We start from the raw sequence: 19,627 nt of genomic DNA on the forward strand, positions 1-19,627 counted from the left end.
CTTTATATGTGGTTCAGAGTTCTGGGATCATCCCCTGAGCCTGCTTTGTCAGGTATTCTGTGTTGTTGCTGGCGGAGCTCATTTACTGCACTTCCACCCTATCTGCCATCTTGTTTGTTCTCTCCCTTTGAAAAATTTTTTTATTTGTCTCTGTTAACTTCCTCATTTTCTTCATGTGCTTTAGCATCTCTACACTGGAGAGCAAGTTTCAGAGTCTCTTCAGCCATCCATGTTGGTCTTTTTTTTTTTCTTTATTCTTAATGACCTTTTGCTTTCTTCTTGTATGATGTTCTTGAGATCATCCCATAACTCTTCTGGTCTTTGGTCATTCATGTCTGATGTATCAAATATTTTCTTGAGATGATCTCTAAATTAAGGTGGGATGTGTTTAAGGTCATGTTTTGGATCTCATGGACTTGTTTTCATTTGTTTCAGCCTCAGCTTGTATATGAGCAACTGATTGTCTATTCCACAGTCTGCCACTTTGCTTGTTTTGACTGATGATATGGAGCTTTACCACCGTCTCTCTCTACTAATGTAGTCATTTTGATTTCTGTGTTTTCCGTCTGGTAAGGTCCATGTTTTTTATTTTGTTTTTTTTTAAGTTCTTATTGTTAATTGAGTGATAATTTACGATGGAGAACATCAATTTTACATTCATCCTATTGTATTTTGTTTGATTGCAAGGATTGCAATCCCCTCCATGCATCATCATTCCACAGTACTTGTTTTTTTGGTGTGTTTTTTTTAATGTACACCAGGAATATACACTATACAATCATCCAGACATCCATAGGGCACACTCTGCAAGCCTGCCCCCTGGCTGCCAGCACACAGCCCCTCGCCTTCCATGAGTCTGAAGTCCTCAGCTGCTCCATGTCATCATCTCTGCCTCCGTGCCCGGTGTTGCTGCTTCTCTGGATAGGGTCCCACATCCCACTCATGCTCTTCTCCCTTGATGGTCCTAGGGTTCTTTGTTCCTGGAATTTGTAAGACTAACTACTCCCCTCTTTTTGCTACAAAACCTCTATCTTTATAGTTGTGACATTCACGATCAGTCATTATGACTATTGAATCATAAGAATCTTATCCTTATCTTTCTGGTGAGCTTCATGTGTATAGTCATCTTTTATGTTGTTTAAAAACAGTATTTGCAGTGAAGAAGTAATTGGTCTTGCAAAATTCTGTCATGCGATCTTCAGCATCATTTCTATCACCAAGGCCATATTTTCCAATGATTAATTCTTCTTCTTTGTTTCCAAACCTCTGCATTCCAATTGCCAGTAATTATTAATGCATCTTGATTGTATTTTTTATTAGTTTCAGACTGAAGAAGTTGGTAGAATTTTCCGATTTTGTCATCACTGGCTTCAGTGGTTGGCGCATAAATTTGAATAAAGTTGTATTAACTTATCTTTCTTGTTGGCATATGAATATTTTCCTATCTTAAATAGATCTTGAAATGTTCTTTTTGATGATGAATGTAACACAATTCCTCTTCAATTTGTCACTGCCGACATAGTAAATCATGTGATTGTCAGACTCTAAATGACCAATACCAGTTCGTTTCAGTTCACTAATTCCTAGGATATCGATGTTTTGCATTCCATTTCATTTTTTGACAACTTCCTGTTTCCCTAGACTCATACATCATACATTCCATGTTCCAGTTATTAATGGGTATTTACAGCTATTTCTCCTCATTTTGAGTTGTGTTCCACTAGTAAATGAAGGTCCTGAATGCTTTACTGCATTTACATCATCACTGTCCACTCTATTTTGAAGAGGCAGCTCTTTCCGTGTCGTGTTTTGAGTGCCTTCTAACCTGGGGCTCATTTTCTGGCACTTTGTCTAATAATATATTCTGGATGTAAAGGAGCTCTCGTAGCATAGTGGTTACTAATCGGGCTGCGAACCTTAAGGTCAGCGGTTCGAAACTACCAGCCGCTCCGCGGGAGAAAGATGAGGCTTTCTACTCCCGTAAGGATTTACACCCTCGGAAACCCTGTACAGGGTCGCTATGGGTCGGAACTGACTCGACAGCACTTAACAACAACAACAACAACAACAACATCTTAGCTTACCTATAATTGGACATCAAAATTTTTGCTATTTAATTAGCATCAGAACATTTCATTTTTTGCATTAGATTCATTCTGCTCTTTAGATGATATTCTTGGGATATATGAGGGGGCTTCAGAAAGTGTGTGAGAAAATGGAATAAAATCTAGTAGAATTTTTCCACAAACTCTTTGAAGCCCTTTCACATTCTCTGGTTATAGTCTTTGGATTGAAAGAATTGTTGGATTGCATATTTTTAAGTTCTTTGATCTTTATTGTGAAATTAGAGCTCTATCACTTAATATTATTTTAGCAGCATGTTAGAAAATATTGGAATTCCATGTGTTAAACTTTTCCATCTGTGTTTATATAATATCGTTCCTTTGAGAAGCTATGTGCTGTCTCACTCTTAAACTGTAACTGGGGGTGAGTGATTGTGGGGAAGGTGGAATGGATACATCCTTGCCTCCTGGACATTTGGATTTTCCAAAACCAGTTACATGTACATATATAAAATTAAAAGGAGCTCTGGTAGCATAGTGGTTATGAGTCGGGTTGCTAACCTCAAGGTCAGCAGTTCAAAATTGCCAGCCATTCTGCAGGAGAAAATGAGGCGTTCTACTCCTGTAAAGATTTATAGCCTCAGAAACTCTATGCAGGGTCGATAGGAGTCAGAACTGACTCCACAACACACAACCACCACCTCCACCATATAAAATTAAAAGATTGATGTGTTACTGTAAGCAGTTCTTAACTGAAGGTGAAATGGTAATTGTTACTCCTGCTTCAATGAGTAAAAAATTGTGACTCTTCAGTACAAAAAATATAAAAGACTACTTCATAGCTAGATAAGCATAGCATTCATTAGCACCATTAGTTGGTATGTTGCTCACTGTTCACAGTCATACTCTTGGAGAATATTGTTGGCAATCTGAGATAGCTGTTCATTGGCTGTCTTCTCTGATTAGCAGAATCCATCAAAACCATGCTTCCAGTAGGTTCCTTAGGTCCTTATGCCAAACACATGCTCTTCTGCTGTGAATAATAACCTGAATCTAGTATTCAAGGCTATCTGTCTTTAAAATCTTAATCCACAGGAGCAAACTTTAAAAATGTTACTGTACTTAAACATATTTTAAATATATTTTTATTTTCTTAATTTACATCTGAAATGAATTATTATATATATTACTATAATATATATATTATATATTATAATGATATACAAGGAGACTTCTATGAACTTTTTGAAGCCCCCTCATATGTATATGATACCACTGAAAGTGTATTTCTTTCTTTTTTTGAGCTTTCAGCCAGACTATTTACTATTCATGTTTTCCATTTGGAGTATTTAGTTATTACAGTCACTGTAATACTGTCTTTACCCTGTCTTGGCTACTGCCTAGGACAAAGGTATAGAAATAAGACTGGAACTAGAGACGATCTTTCTCTCTCTCTCATCCCAGGTGACTTGTTGGAAACTCATTCAGTGAACGTATCTCATCAGCACTGTGATAGAATAGCTAGTGAAGATCATTATTCATTACTGTCACATGGCAGAAACAGTGCAGTTACCTATCCATGGGTATAACCTCCTTGTAGTTTATAAGAATGTGAGGGTGGTCTTCTCGTACTTCAATCCCAATGCTTTTTAAAACTGACTGTGAACTGAGAAGTGAACATATTACAGGCATATTGTTTTGTAGTTAATACTCATCAAGTAATTGTGTTTGAAATGGAAACAGCTAATTCTAAAAATTTTTTTTCTCTCTTATGTTTCAGATTGGAATTTTAACCAAGACATCTGACAGTGAGGTAATGTATGTTACTATTGCATTGTGTGTTAGTAAAGATCTGGCTGCATGTTTGTTGACAAAGTCCAGCGAGAGTCTTCTTTGTCCAGTTGTGTTTCCTGGACATTCTTAGAAATGTAGAGTCAGTGCTTTCTCCTGTTGCTATTCTTTCTTTCTGGTTCTGTTTTAATTGTCACCAACAAATTATAACCCTGAATGACTTGGCTTGGTGATTTGACAAGGTGTGGCAAGAACTTGGCCACTGGCTCACTGGTGTGCTGCAGGAGGCTGAGGGCCATGTTAGCCCTCCTCCAGCCCCACGGCTGCAGTCCAGTGAGCAGGCTGAGAAAGCAGGGCTTCTCAGGGCCTGGACAAGATGTGTACTCAGTAGTTCTTGCCAGTACTCAAGTAAGTTCTTCCAGATCAGATATGACTTGTCAGATAGCTTTGCATGTCTTAATTTGGAAATATTATGTGTAATTTTATAAATAGCCATTAAAGGAAAACTGAAATGTCATCAGCTTACCACTCAGCATGGCGAGCTAGTTAATTATTTCAAGTAAACTGGTAAAAATCTTTGATTTCCTTATTGGTCTTATAATTTAGGTAAACTTGAATTTCTGTATGTATTTTAAAATTAAAGAGTCTGCCATTGCTAGAATACCTAGTAATCATGGCAGTCTGGAAAAAGGATATTCAATATAGAAATAATTTGTTGCTTAAGAACATTAGCTCTGTCTTAAGATAATTTTCAGGGGGTGGGGAGGGGAGAATGTTCAGGTTTTAGGGGTTTCAGTAAAATATTCCCTTTCCCTCACCTTCTTCCAACTAGAGGTAGACATATGAGTTAGACAGATGGAGATTTTAAGTCAGTTTTGTGACTGAGAGAAGATAGAGGAATAGTGATGCTCCCAGTGGGTTTCTCAGCATTTCACTTCTGCTCCATTCTCTGAAGCCCCAACTTTACTCTGAAATACTTCATGGAAGAAATTGGGATACGCATGTACCTACCCCAGGTGTGGTGCTGTAAGTTAATGCGCCAGACTGCAAAGCCGTTTGAACTGCAAGGTTGGCAATTCAAGCACACCAGCTGTTCCTTGGAAACCCTATATACAGGGTCGCTATGGGTTGGAACCAACTCGATGGCACTTAACAACAACAACGCTGTCTCAAGTTCAGTGAAAATTTGAATGCCCTGTCATGTTCTTATACCAAATTACAAGACAACATACAGAAGTATCTTGTTTTTATTTTTCTAAAGTGATGATTAATCTTTTTTTCTAGCACTCCTTCATCTCACTGGCATTTATTTATGTTTGTGTGCTCTCGTCAGGTTCCAGATGTGGAATCTCGTGAAGACTTAATTAAAAATCATTACATGGCAAGGATAGTGGAACTCACATCTCAACTGCAGCTGGCTGACAGTAAGTCAGTGCATTTTTATGCTGAGGTGAGTGGAGAGCTAGCTAGGTTTGGTGGTTTATGCCAAACCCCCTAAGGAATTAGGCTGCTGTCTTACTCTGTTCAGTAAGAGAGAAGCCATTGTCCGTGTATTCACACGAATTTGGTAAGTGTTCATATTGACTGGTCTATGTACCAGCCAAAAAAATCTTCATTTTAATTAATGCAGGATGGATTCATCACTTCCACATTAAACTTTAAAAAAAATTGGAAGAAGACAGCTTTTACTGTGATTTTGACGTATTATTATTAAGAGTACTTGTTTCAGAGAGTTATGGGCAGCTTAAGAGTTAACAGATCAATGCATTTTCAGAGTCCTCACATAGGTAAGTTAAATAGCACAGAAAACCTATGTATGGTTCGTTCTTTCTCTTTTTAAATCTCCTATTTTCAAATAACAAACATAGAAATACAAGTTCCTATAAGTGACACAATGAAAAATGTCAGCTTTGTCAGCCTTTAAAAGATATAAAATATTCCTCCTTGTTGTATTCTTGTCTGCCCTCACCAAATTATTCATTTTCTTTAGAGAAGTTAGAAAAACACTGCAAGATAATCACCAAAAATTGTATGGCAGGAATGGAAGGGGGAATAAAGGGAAAAAAGTCAAGATATCAAAAAGCAAGAAGCAATTGATAGATAAAATAGATATTGTTCCACATACAAGAATACCTTTAAATGTATCTGCTTTGAAATTGTATTTTAAATGGTTAGTTTTAGATGGCAGACAGAGAATTATAATTTGGAAATACTAAAAGAAAAGACAACCCTGCACTGGGCCTTTGTCGGTGCTTTTCTCCTATACTGCAAAGATGGAGCACTTGGTAGGTCAATTGACCATTCAACCAAGTAACCTTTGAACCCATAGTAGATAAACTAATCATAGCAGAGTCTGTTGGGGTGCAGAAAGGGAGGAAGATGGAACACTATCACCTGAACCACACAGTACAGCAGATATTCGGACCCTTGTTGTTTGGATCTGTCAGCTTTCTGAGTTAGTGTCCTGGACTCGATTGCTTGGTGGCCATTTTTACAAGGATCCTCACCCTGCAGATCTTGCTCCCTCTTTGTCAGGAGCCCTGCTGAGCACATGGTGGATGCTTGGTTAGTAGGGAGTGGTTGATTTGGTTGACTGAACTGCCCTAAAATTCTGTTGTGAGGAATGAAATCAGTAACTAAGGAATTTGTGAGGTTGTTTCATTTCTAAGAGAAGCATTGTTTAACCTAGCAAATATATTCAGCACAATTGTGACACAGGAATTTGTAAGTTGTGCTGGTTTTTCCTTATCTGTAAACAGGAAGTGGTGTAGGCCTTTGCTGGAAGGATTAATGAGAACATCTGATGTTGACACAGCATTTAACTGTTTCTCTGTAGACCCTCTTCATCAGACTAGTGGCCTTCTCAGAAAGCTTAGTGATTCTTCTCGTCCCACATCCTTTTAGAATAATAGCATGAAATAGAATATTTCTTTTTGTCGTTTGATGGTCTGTTTCTGGTTAGTGTAAATTTGGCAGACTTCCTCAAAGAAAGCAGCTAAAATCTTTACAGTCTTGTATTCATTTTCTTAAGATTTTCCCATGCAGATAGAGCATAATCTAGAAGGCAGGACTAGAAAGCTTTTATTGCTTCTGTAATATATTCTTTAACAGTGGACTTAAAACACAAGAAAAGTATGTTTTAGTGTCCATATTACATGGTCAGAAGCCATTGATAACTTCTGAAATAGCCACTTCTCTTCTCAACCAAAGTGTGCAACTGTAAATCCTGAGTATTAATAGAAACTTCCTATGTTCTTTGTAACCCTAGTCATTGAGCAAGAGTTACCAGAAAATCGTTGAGTGTAGGATATTAGATTATGTTTCTTTCTTATTAAAATCACCAAGGTAGGTACCACATCTTAATGTGGACTTCAGTTTGTGATGAAATGCTTGTACATAACTGGCTTGTGGAATAAATGAATGATTGAATGACTTTTGGCTTTATTGATTGTTTTCTGATACTTTTCCCTCAAATAGAACTGTTATAGTTGTTACTAGGTGCTGTTGAACGGGTCCCAACTTGGAGTGTGACCCTATGCCAAAACAAAACTGTGACCAGTGTGCGCCATCCACACAATTTTTGTTATGTTTGAGCCCATTGTTGCTGCCACTGTGTCAGTCCAAACAGGATGCCCTTTCCCCAGGATTGGGCCCTCTTGATAACTTGTCCAAAGTACCTGGGACTCAGTTTCACCACCATCCTTGCTTATAAGGAACATTCTGGCTTACTTCTTCCAAAATGTATTTGTCTGTACTTCTAGCAGTCCATGGTATTCTCCGCACTCTTCACCACAGCCCAGTGGCATAAGTTTTGCAGTCTTCCTTACTTATTCTCCAGCTGTCTTATGCATATTGCTTGAAAAATACCATGGCATGCTTCACCTTAGTCCTCAAAGTGACATCTTGGCTTTTTAACACTTTGAAGAGGTCTTTTGAAGCAGATGCACCTAACACAGTATATCATTTGATTTTCTGATCACTGCTTCCAAGAGCACGAATTGTAAAATGAAGTACAATGTAATCGTTGACAACTTCTATCTTTTCTCTGTTTATCATGATATTATGTATTGATCTGGTTGTGTGGATTTTTGTTTTTCTTATGTAGAGGTGTAACCCATACTGAAAGCTGTAGTTTTTGGTCTTCAACAGTAAATGTTTCAAGTCCTCTTTGCTTTCAGCAAGCAAGTTTATGTTATTTGCATATCATATATTGTTAATGCACCTTCCGATCCTAATGCCTCATTCTTCTTCATTATGAGGGAGCCTCTAAAAGTTCGTGGGACAGTGGGACAATTCCATTCCATTTTTCCACGAACTTTTTGAAATACTTTCATATAGTCTAGTTTCTTGGATTATTTGTTTAGCATACTGACGAGTAAGTATGGTAAAAGGATACAATCCTCACAAACACCTTTCCAGTGTGATTATTCATGATATCATTTGGTAATTTCCACATGCTTTTGGAGTATTTAAAGTTGATTTTGGAAAATGCTTCCTGGGTGATGGAATGTTTTCTGGTTTCACAGTGCCGAGCACTCTCTAAAAGACTGGCCTTGGCTGAAAAGTCTAAAGAAACATTGACAGAAGAGATGAAACTGGCCAGTCAGAACATCAGCAGACTTCAGGTGAGACGGGAGTGTTACTTTAGCAGCGTTAGTATAATTTTTATTGAAAACACTTGGCCAGCATAGTCAGCATTTTCTTTTCAAACTAGTGGCACCTAAACTCTGGACATACTTTTTTTCTAACCAATTTATTTGTGACTCATTATAAAGTAACATCTTAACTTATATCAGGCAAAAACTGGCTGCATTGGTTGTTTCTCTGCCTTGATTTTAATTTCTGGATAGTGTTATAGTCAGCATTTCCTCAACTTAAAGTTATTCCTGTCCCTCTTCTTCCCTGCAACTGTCTGCTATGGTGCACTGTGGGGTTGTTTTGCATACATAACTGTTTTCCTTTTGTTTCCTATTTCATAAAACTGACCTAAAAGGGAAGATTTTTGTTACTGTTCATTGAATCACTGAGAGCAGGACTGGTCCATAGGGTTTTCAAGCCTATGACATTTCAGAAGCAGATTGCTGGGTCTGTCTTTTGAGACACCTTTGGGTGGGCTTGACTGCCAGCCTTTCAACTTATAACTGAGCACTTAAGCATTGAAGCCACCCAGGAAATATTCCTTCTGACTCACTGCTTTGTTTTTAAAACATTGCCTTCAGGAAGTTCCTGTTAAATATAAACATGATAACAGTGGTAGTGGTTATGTGTTGTGGAGTCAGTTCCCACTCATAGGAACCCTAAGTAGGATTTCCAAGCTTGTAAATCTTTACTGGAGCAGAAAGCCTTCTCTTTCTCCTGCATGATTATTAGTGTTATGGATTGAATTATGTTTCCCAAACATGTGTGTTGTAAATCCTAACCTCTTTGCCTATGGTTGAGTCATGTAAAACTGTAGGATAATGTGCTGGACTGAATGGTCAGTTAGAGCCACAAGGCTGGTGGTTCAAACCTACCAGATGCCTGTGGTTACAATGTTGTTTGGGAATGGCTTGTTAATGAGGCAAGATTAGTGTAGGGTGTGTTTTGAGTCAGTCTCTTCTGACATATAAAATTAAATATGTAAGAGGACAGAGCAAAGATGGCAGAAGACATATGCCAAACCTCATGAAGGTCGTCAAGAGCAGACACTCAAAAGAGACAAGGACTTTCCTCCAGAGACAATAGAGAGAGAAAACTTTCCCCTAGAACTGGCCTCGTAAATTTAGACTTCTGGTCTCCTAAACTGTGAGAAAATAAATTTCTGTTAGTTAAGCTATCCACTTGTGGCATTTCTGTTACAGCGGCACTAGAGAATTAAGACAGAATGTGAACTAGAAGAGTAGCATGCAGTTCCAACCAATATCTAAACCATGAGAACAGTTTTCATTTGGGTAATGGGTAGAGGTTAGAAGATTTTGAACGTGACTAGATTGCCTTGAAGTGACTGTTGATAGAATTATGAACAACAAAGGCAATTCTGGTGAGAGTTCAGATCGAAGTGAGGAGACTTGTAGGGAACATCTCTGTCGTCCTAGATACTACAAATGGTACAAGCAGCAGAATGTCGCTAGATATGTGGATGTTTAATAAACTTCTGGTAATGCTTTCAAACAAAAATATTGCATGTGATTGGACACTGGAGGAAGAGTGATGTTTTTATGCAGTGGCAGACAACTTGTCTAAATTATTGTCAAATGTTTGGTAGAAAGTAGAACTTGTAGAAGATGAACTTAGAAAATGGGGCTGTCCAAAGCTGAGAGGGGAGCGGTGGCATACAAGTGGGCCTCGAAAGCGGAGCTTAAGCCCAAGACTGAGAGAGGCCTCCACTCAAAATCTAGAGCATAGCCAACACCCAGAGTCTGGAGGGCAAGACCATTGCACAGATGGTTCCAAAAAATTGGATTATTTTCAAGCTTTCAGAGCTTATGTAATTTGTTCTGCTTGGCCATAGACTTATTTGATGACTGTTACCCCTTCTTTCCTTCCAGATTCTCCCATTTTTAGTGGAAATGACTTTCCCTCTGGATTCTCCCATTTATGTGCCTGTTCTACCATTATACAGGCAGCCCCAAGTTGTGATTGAGATTGGTTCTTGCTGTATCTTAAAGAATTTGTCAGGGTTTTGAACAAGTTCTGCCCGAAAGAGACACTGAGACAAACCCACATTTTCAAAGTTAATGGTAAATTGAAGATAGCTGGAACAGGAAAATTACAGCTTGAAGCCTTGCTGGGAAACTTAATTTTCTCTTACAGATGAAGGGCAGCATACACATTACATATATAGCAACCAAATTTTGAACCCTCAAAGTTTGAGCACAGTCCAAAGCAATGCTGTCCCACCCACTCAAAGACTGTGGCACCCCGCTCAAACATGGCAGCCGACTGCACTGCTTTAAATGTGTGTTGTCCCCCTACAGTCCTGCCAATAATCCAGTCTTTTACATGAGGCTCCTCAAAGGGCTTACTATGCCTCTTCCAAGTCTCCCTTTTCAAGGACTTGACTCTTAATTTTTTTCTGTTCTGGGTACTGTGCTGAATCTGCCCAATTGTAAAACTTTGGATTTCTTCCCATTGGGTTTCACTGACCATGACAGAATCAACTTAAAGGGCAAGTAGGAACTGACTCAACAACACTTAACAATAACAACAACAGGAATTGCCTACAAGTAGGATGTTTGTAACCCCAGCTCTGCCTGTACTTTGGTAACAGATAATTTGTAGTCTAAATCTCACAGGTTCACAGATGAAGAGGAATTTTGCCCCATGATGGAATACACCAAAAGTCTCACCAATATTTGTGTGATTCAAAAGAAGAGATTTTGGACTTGGAATTGATTTAAGACTTTTGAGATGATATGATGGAGTGAATGTATTTTTCATGTGGCAAGGATATGAATTTAGGGGAATGAGAGTGTGAAACGTTATGGATTGAATTTTGTCCCCAAAAACATTTATTGTAAACCTTAACTTCAATGCCTGTGATTATAATCAAATTTTGGAATGGATTGTCTTTTTGTGTTAATGCAATAGGATTAGGAGTGTGTATTCAGTCAGTCTCTTTTGAGATTAAACAAGCAAGCTAGGAAGCAGAGATGGAGAAAGAGATGCCAAGCAACAGAAATTTAGAAGAAACAAGGAGCTTTCTCCATAGCTGACAGAGAGAGAACGCCTTCCCCAGAGCCAACATCCTGAATCCACACTTCTTGCCTCATGAACTGTGAGACATTAAGTTTCTGTTTGTTTAACTCACCAACTTGAAATATTTCATGGAGCCCTGGTCATACAATGGGTTAAGCATTGGGTTACTAACCACAAGAAGAACAGTAGTTCAAACTCACTAGTGGCTCCTTGTGGGTGAAAAATGAGGCTGTCTGCTCCTGTAAAGATTGATAGTCTCACAGTCTCCAGGAATGAGTTTTACTGCATTCTATAGCAGGGGTAGAGAACCTTTTTTTTGCCAAAATGTCTAACTTAATTCATCGGCTGTACAAAAATTAATCAACTTAAAAATTAACCTGCTATGTTTGGTCACCTATGAGTCAGAACCGACTCCATGGTACTTAACAACAAAAACATATTTGGTCAAACAAACATTGAATTAGCTCACTCCTAATGTGATTGGCCAGGTGGCATCATTGATGGACTCAAGTGTGGCAGTGGTAGTGAGGTTGGCCCAGGATCGGACATTGTTTCGTTCTGCTGTGCATGGGGTCTCTATGAGTCGGTTCCAATTCGATGGCACCTGACAACAACAACAATGTGATGGCATGGCACTGCAGGATAATGCACTGGACCAAAAGGTCAGTTTGAACCACAAGGTAGATGGTTCAGACCCACCATTCTCTCCTCAGAAACCATATGCAAGGTTGCTATGAGTTGAAACTGACTCGGCGGGTCGTAACACTTACAATAATGTGCTGGCTGGAACTGCAGTTGCTGTGGCAGGTCGGACATTCCCCACCTGGATGTGAGTGGAAATCGACTCAATGGCAGTGGATGGGTTTTAAGATTTTTAATAAATAAAAAATACTTTAGCCCAATATTACCAACTTCCAGTTTATGTAAAGAGCCCAGGACTAGATTTTAGGGGGCTGAGGAGAGCCAGAGAGATGGGAAGAGAGGTGAAGGTATGCTTCTTCCAAAGAGGTGCTGGCAGACTTCCCCTCTCCTATGGATCAGGAGGAGTCTTGGTGTGGTGCTATAGGATAAGTACTAGATTATTAACCAAAAGGTTGGTGGTTCAAACCCACCAGTCACTTCTCGGAAATCCTTTAAGGATCACTATGAGTCAGGACCCACTTCACAGCACTTAACAGCAATGGCTCAAGGATACCAGAGGGGTTCTAAAAGATCATTTAATCCTCTTCTGTTTTTTGTGAGTTGCATAACTGGCATAGAATGAAACCCTTACATTTTTTGCAAAGAAATTCAGAACATATTTTGAAGGCTGAGAATAACTCTTTTCCCTCTTTCTTTAACTTTGTTCTCATATTTGCCATAGTCTTCATGTCAGTTGATCAGATAGGTCATCTTGATAGACTTTTCCTGATATATATGTTTTTAACAAGTGGAAGCAGCAGTCAAGAGATCAAAGGACGTATTGCATTAGGCATATCTGCTGCACAAGACCTTTTTTTTTTAAAGTGGTGAAGAGCAAAGATGTCAGCTTGAGGACTAAGGTGCACCTGACCCAAGCCATGGTATTTTCAATAACCTCATATGCATGCGAAAGTAGAAGTGAATAAGGAAGACAGTAGAATAATTGATGCATTTGAGTTACGGTGTTGGAGGAGAATACTGAAAGTGCCATGGGCTGCCAAAAGAACCAATAGATCCGTTTTGGAAGAAGTGCAGCCAGAGTGCTCCTTGGAGGCCAGGATGGCCAAACTTCGTGTCTCATACTTTGGACATATTGTCCAGAGGGACCAGTCGCTGGAGAAGGATGTCCATGTTTGGTAAGGTGGAGGTCAGAGAAAAAGGAAAACCCCCAACGAGATGGATTGGCCAAGTGGCAGCATCGATGGACTCAAGCGTGGCAATAGTAGTGAGGTTGGCCCAGCACCGGGCAGTGTTTCGTTCTGCTGTGCATAAGGTCGCTATGAGTCGGTACCGACTCGATGGCACCTAACAACAACAAAAAAAGGTTTAGAACGGTTTGAATGACCGAGTTTTGTTTTTTTTCTTTCTGTTTGTCTCCCTCTTTTCCTTTGTTGTTTAGGATGAGCTGACAACCACCAAGAGGAGTTATGAGGATCAGTTAAGTATGATGAGTGACCACTTATGCAGCATGAACGAGACCTTGTCGAAGCAGAGAGAAGAGATAGACACACTGAAGATGTCCAGTAAGGTACGTGAGATGAGGTCAAGTGAGGTAGTCTTTCTTGACTGTAAGATTTAATATGGCCATAAGGCCTTGCATTTCAGGAGCAAACAGTTAAGACATTTAAAGTGTTTATAAATGACTTTTCTAAATCAACTTTGATCTCTTCTCAAAAGGAAGATAACCTTATAGGTTGAGAACATATGACCTCTAAGGCCCTAATACCATGTATACAGCTTTTGGCAATTTGGGCATTTCTGCTACTGTTGAGTTATGGTGACTCCCAAAGGAGTTTAGGATAGGAGCTGTTCTTTATTTATATGAGAGTCTAAAAATGTGCTGTTGAAGAATAATCTTAAGCAAATGTATTCTCAGAAATATCCATATAATGGAGAAATTTCTTGCCCTTATAACTGCAAAAGTTTCCTTTTATTTTGTTTCCCACAAAGCCTCAGCTGGTCCAGGCTGGGATCAGTAGATTCCTGTGTATTGAAATCCATATCCACATACCATTTCTGTATTGTTATAACTTAATGAATAAGGGCACTTCACATGTTCATGGAAAAATGGAATTAAGTTAGGTTCGGGGTGGAGGGGGAATAGCAGGAATTCGGTTCTATACATCATCTCAGTGCCAAGCACATTTTGGTAGCTTAGTCAATACTATGCATTGTCAGTTTGAGTTCACTGTGTCCAGTCTTGGGGATCTGCTGCAGCCCCTTACTGGTTTAGCAGGCAGTTACTGAGTTCTTGCCAAGGGCTGGCACTGGGAAGACAATAGAAATGGATAAGCCATAATTTTACTTCAGCATCTGCTGGTGGTGGTTCAGGGCAGCAAACTGCACAGCTAGGGAGTTCTTGGGAAATATGTCTTGTTACTGCATTGGAATCTGCTCTCTAATAATTGTTTTCTCCTAGTAACGGTTTCATGATACCGATTGGCCTCCAGCTACTTTGGAAGGTGCATCTCTAGGATATCTCTGTGATGATCATAGCTATCTAATAACATTCTCTTGCTACTTGTTCTTGGTGGTGTGGTGGGTGTGGGTTAGTCCCCTTGAAGAACACCTCTTTATTTATTTTTTTTAACCGTTTGGCTTCTTGATATTCCAGCAGGGCAGTAGCTAATTCATTGATTATATTCCTAGAAGTAGTAGTAGGAAATACACATATGGAAGAGGCCCTGTTTTGGTTTTTCTCATGGCATACATAACTTATTTCAGTGGCTGTGTGAGAAAGCCTGTGTTAACATTTAACATGTGAAGGAAGTAGCAAGGACTGTAGGGAAACTTTTCAGTCTGCAGGCTGGCAAAAGATAAATTTGGTTTTGACTTGAAAAGGGTTAATGATGAGCATGAGCCCTACTGGTACAGCTGTTAAAGTGCCTGGCTGCTGACCACACAGTGGTTTGAACTCCCAGCCACTCCATAGTAGAACAATGTGGCAGTTTGTTTCAGTAACGTCTATAGCCTTGTAAACCCTGTGAGGACATTTTTCTGTGTCCTATAGGGTCACTATGTGTCTGATTGACGCATTTGCATTGGGTTTGGTTTTGGTTTTGATGTTGAGTACAGTGAAGTCTATTGTACTGAAATAATTGGATTATGGTACTTCAAAAGTTAGGGAATTTTCAGGCCCTCCAAGGAGCTCTGGTAGTGCAGTGGTAACAAGCTGAGCTTCTAACCTCAAGGTCAGTAGTTCGAAACTACAGTCGTTCCGTGGGACAAAGATGAGGCTTTCTGCTTCCGTAAAAATGTACAGCCTTATTAAGTCCCCTTGAGTTGGTTCCGACCCATGTTGTTGTTGAGTGCCGTTGAGCTGGTTCCGACCCGTGGCAACCCTGTGTGGGTTTCCGGGGGACAGCTGGTGAGCTTGAACTGACAAATTCACTGTTCGAACCGACTTTGCAGTGCAGAGCATTGGCCCACTTAGAACACCATGACTTTGCACTAAGGCTAAATTATAGTCCTGTGCTTCTGTTCTGAGGAGCTCTGGTGGTGTAGTGGTTACGAATAGGGCTGCTGGCATCAAGGTTGGCAGTTTGAGACTACCAGCTATCCTGCCGGAGAGGGATGGGGCTTTCTGATCCTGTAGGGATTTGCAGTGTCGGAGGCCCTGTGCAGGGTCGCTGAGTGTCTGGGCAGACTGTATGGTACTTAACAACAACAACAATTCTCCTGTTCCAGGCTACCTATACATTTTTAAAGACACAGAAAGTTAGGAATGGAACTCTTTGGTAACTCAGGGATTGCCCTATAGGGAAAAAAAAAAGAAAAGACACCAGTGGGGTTTTTTTTTTCTGTTGTTGTTGTTAAGCGCCTTCAAGTTAATTCTAACTTATACCGACCTTGTGTAGGGTTTCCGAGGAGTAGCTGGTGGATTTGAACTACAGACTTTGCAGTTCAAACTGACCTTGGGGTCCTTGCACTGACCCTGTAGTGCCACACTTAAAACATTAGACACAATGAGAGTTAAATTTTTTCATTTCTATGTAAAAAGACTTATCAAAGATAATTTGAACAAGGCTTAATTTATTTTTTTGTTTTGTTATTGAGTAACACTGAAATGGTTCCAACTCATAGTGATGCTACAAAGGGTTTCCAAGGAATAGTTGTTGAGTTGGAACTGCAGACCTAGCAGTTAGCAGTTCAGTGCTTAAGAGGGCATATTTTCAATGTCTTGGAGTATGTCATAATTCTAAATTTGGGTCAACTTTAAATATTTTATTTTTTGAAACACCAATGTTGTTAAAAGAGCTCTGGTAGTGTAGTGGTTACGAATCGGGCTGCGAACCTTAAGGTCAGCGGTTCGAAACTACCAGCCGCTCCGCGGGAGAAAGATGAGGCTTTCTACTCCCGTAAAGACTTACACCCTCGGAAACCCTGTACAGGGTCGCTATGGGTCGGACCCGACTCGACGGCACTTAACAACAACAACAACAACAACAATGTTGTTAAACATCCCTGAGAGTTCCTTTTATATGAACTTAATCTCTTTGGTTTCACTTTCAATGGGATACGTTCACAAATGTTTTTCCATGTATGAGATAAAGTTTCCCTTCACTAAAAAAAAAAAAAAGTACAGCCTTGGAAACCCTATGCAGGGTCACTATGAGTCAGAACTGACTCCACAGCACACCACCATTGATAAGTTCATCTTTCTTTGATCATTCTGAGATCCCTGTAATTTGCTCCTTTACCCCCTCTTGTTTATTGTCATTTAGATTGTTTAGCATCAGTGCCATGTTGGTGTTGGCATATCTACATTGGATACCAAATAAACATCCTGAACCATTTGTTTGCTGTTATCTTTTTCTTACTGCTTGTTTCTACAAGCATTTCCTATTTACATGAAGAAATGTATTCATACTTAGTAGTTAAGTTTAAGAATGTAATTAGAATGTTTTCCTCAGAAGTGAACTACTTCAGAAAGAAGGAGAGTTTTGCAAAACTGCAAAGTACAATTCTGCATCTGTGAGGGGACTGGGAAGAAGTTGATATTGCCCCTCAAATTTGTTCTCCAGGATCTAAGCTTACTTTTGACTGATTATCAATGCCACTTAGGTGTTAGTTGGCACACATTCAAAGTTAGCTCCTGTGACACTGTGGGTTAATGTCCTGAACTGCAAGTGGTTCAAGCTCACCAGATGTTCCTCAGAAACCCTATATGGGGTTGCTGTGAGTCACTATCGACTCAACAGCACCAGCACTTAACAACATCAACAAGATCTTTAAGAGGTGTCTACTTGAACAACAAAAAAACATGTTTAAGCTAAATTTTAAAATGTAACTTCATGTAGTTTTAAGCTCCCTTGTCTTGGGAACAAAATGAACCGTTGGAGGTTTTGATAATTCTAAGACAGTATCTTTTCTTTCTTGATCACCTACCCTCAGCCCCCAGGGGGACAGGGTCCATGAAAGTAGAGCTTGGGGAGAGTTAACAGTAACCATCTGCTGTGTGATTATTGAATAAAAGTCAAGCCTGTGAGTTTATCAGCTTTTCTCCCTCTTGCAAGCAAAGGTGCTTCAAAATAAAATATGGTTTCTGGATTGCTGGGTTTATAAATTATGAGAACTATTTTTTCTGAAAGTTTGTGTTCTTATTGTTGACGTATTTCTTTACACAGGGAAATTCTAAAAAGAATAAGAATCGATAGTTTACAGAAGGCTGGTTGGTGATGTTCCTCCTGGAGCTGCTGCCGCGCTGCCCAGATTTGTGGGGCCGAGACTCCACGTCCACACCGGGCTCCGCATTCAGGAAGCTGAAGTGTGGTTGGACCCAGTGCACTAGTCAGTGTTGTACATGGCTTTGAAACATTTAAAATATATTTGTGACCAGTGAGGCAAATATAGAGTTTGATGTTGACAGTAAAATGGAAAATAGTACATATTCCATGGATATTATAGGTTTCCTTAAACTGTTTTTACTGTGCACTTTTTAAAATTAGGTTTTAATTTCCATATGTAAGAACAACAACTCTTTTGTATATTTTCAAGACTCAATTATATGGTAATCAATTTGGTATGTATGGAATAGATATGTTTCTGGATAAAAGACTTACATTGTCAAATTGTCATTGCCTATTACCTGTGGCTATAATTGAAAGCAGTCTCCAGATTCTTTTCAAAGACTCCCTCATTATCTCTTTCTCTCTCTTCCTCATTCTCTCTCTCAGGTGGAGAGAGAGTGAGTCTTGCAAATTTCAGATCTTGTGGATTTATTACCATTGTCTTCAGCTCTTCAGTCATCCTGTGTTAGAATAATAGCTAAGAAATTGATGTCAATAAATTCATACTTATATCAAACTTTCAGTCTCTGTATGAAAATTAATAAAGGAAACTAAAACCGATTAAAGTAGAATTTACAAATCTTACAATAATCACAAATCCCAGTGGACTTAAATATGATCTAATTCCCCAAATTGAACCATTGTAAGTCAATCCTATTTTAAGGCTCTTTAAGTTTTGCCTTGAGAACTGCTTGTAGCCACACTAACAGCAAGGACCCCTGAGATATCAGGGGTGTCTCACCCAGCACCTTTACTCCCAAGACTATAAATATATTGCTCATTTCTTATGAGTTGCTTGCACAGGCCCATTTCACCCCAATGGTCAAGTTCACAGATTAACCAACGTGTTCCTGAAATCCATTCCTCCCCATTCTCTGTCTGCAGCTTCCTCTCTTTTGAGCTTCAGCTCTAGGCAACCCAGTCACAATACAAAATGTTTTGTTCTGGTTTACCTGAGAGCCCCTCACTGACTGTTTGGTCAACATAAGAACCAACTCCTTGGCCTCTGTGTAAAGCCCTCAGCTGTCAGTGGTGGAGAGAGGGGCTCTGGTTGTCCAGAGTCCTCACAGAAGAGAGAGATTTGGATTCTAGCTTGGAGATTTGGGGGTTTGGCAATTCTCCGCTACTCTTCCCAGCTCCCTTGCCCTTTCTGTTTCCTCTCACCTGCCCATTTCTGGTTTTCCATTGTTAATTAAATCAGCTGTTTTCACTGCACTGGTACCCAGACCCCTGAGCAATCTCAGGAAAATGTCAAATAGCGATACTGCCTACTTCATCAAATGCTTAGGATTTCTAGCCTATAGAACTGAGTGTTCCATAATGGCCCTTTCAGTATTTCTAATCCAGTTCTGCATACGGACTATACCACTGGCCACCTCACTCTCAGGATCCGCACTGTCGATATCAGAGCCTGTCGCAGTGAGTACTCCTCAACCAGCACACTTGTGCTTACTGTGCTCCTGCTTCAGAGGAAGAGGGGTCCCTGATACCCAGAAAATTATTGTTTTCTTTCTCTTTCTCTGCCCCCCCCCAATATGGGACACATTTTAAATAAGAAAGGCTCTTATTTGTTGTTTGTAATATGACTGCTAATGCACTGGAAACAGATTGCTAGGACATTAAACT

General features: G+C 39.6%; 1 protein-coding gene across 3 annotated transcripts in view; it reads left to right on the forward strand.

Moving 5' to 3' along the window:
• PPP1R21 (protein phosphatase 1, regulatory subunit 21) overlaps positions 1–18,524 on the forward strand; it is a 113,973-nt gene extending 95,449 nt beyond the window's left edge. Inside the window, exons 18-22 of one of the 3 annotated variants that reach the window (XM_006839436.1) lie at positions 3,844–3,876; positions 5,188–5,304; positions 8,381–8,479; positions 13,612–13,740; positions 17,840–18,516. In XM_006839436.1, coding sequence (XP_006839499.1) covers positions 3,844–3,876; positions 5,188–5,304; positions 8,381–8,479; positions 13,612–13,740; positions 17,840–17,869 — 408 coding nt within the window. In that variant the 3' untranslated portion in view covers positions 17,870–18,516. Of the gene's footprint in view, positions 1–3,843; positions 3,877–5,187; positions 5,305–8,380; positions 8,480–13,611; positions 13,741–17,839 lie in introns of all 3 variants that reach the window. The other 2 variants (XM_006839438.1, XM_006839437.1) reach the window with 2 other exon arrangements.
• The last annotated feature ends 1,103 nt before the right edge of the window (positions 18,525–19,627 follow it).

The sequence above is a fragment of the Chrysochloris asiatica genome, unplaced genomic scaffold, assembly GCF_000296735.1.
Source record: "Chrysochloris asiatica unplaced genomic scaffold, ChrAsi1.0 scaffold00024, whole genome shotgun sequence".
Classification (NCBI taxonomy): Eukaryota; Metazoa; Chordata; class Mammalia; order Afrosoricida; family Chrysochloridae; genus Chrysochloris; species Chrysochloris asiatica.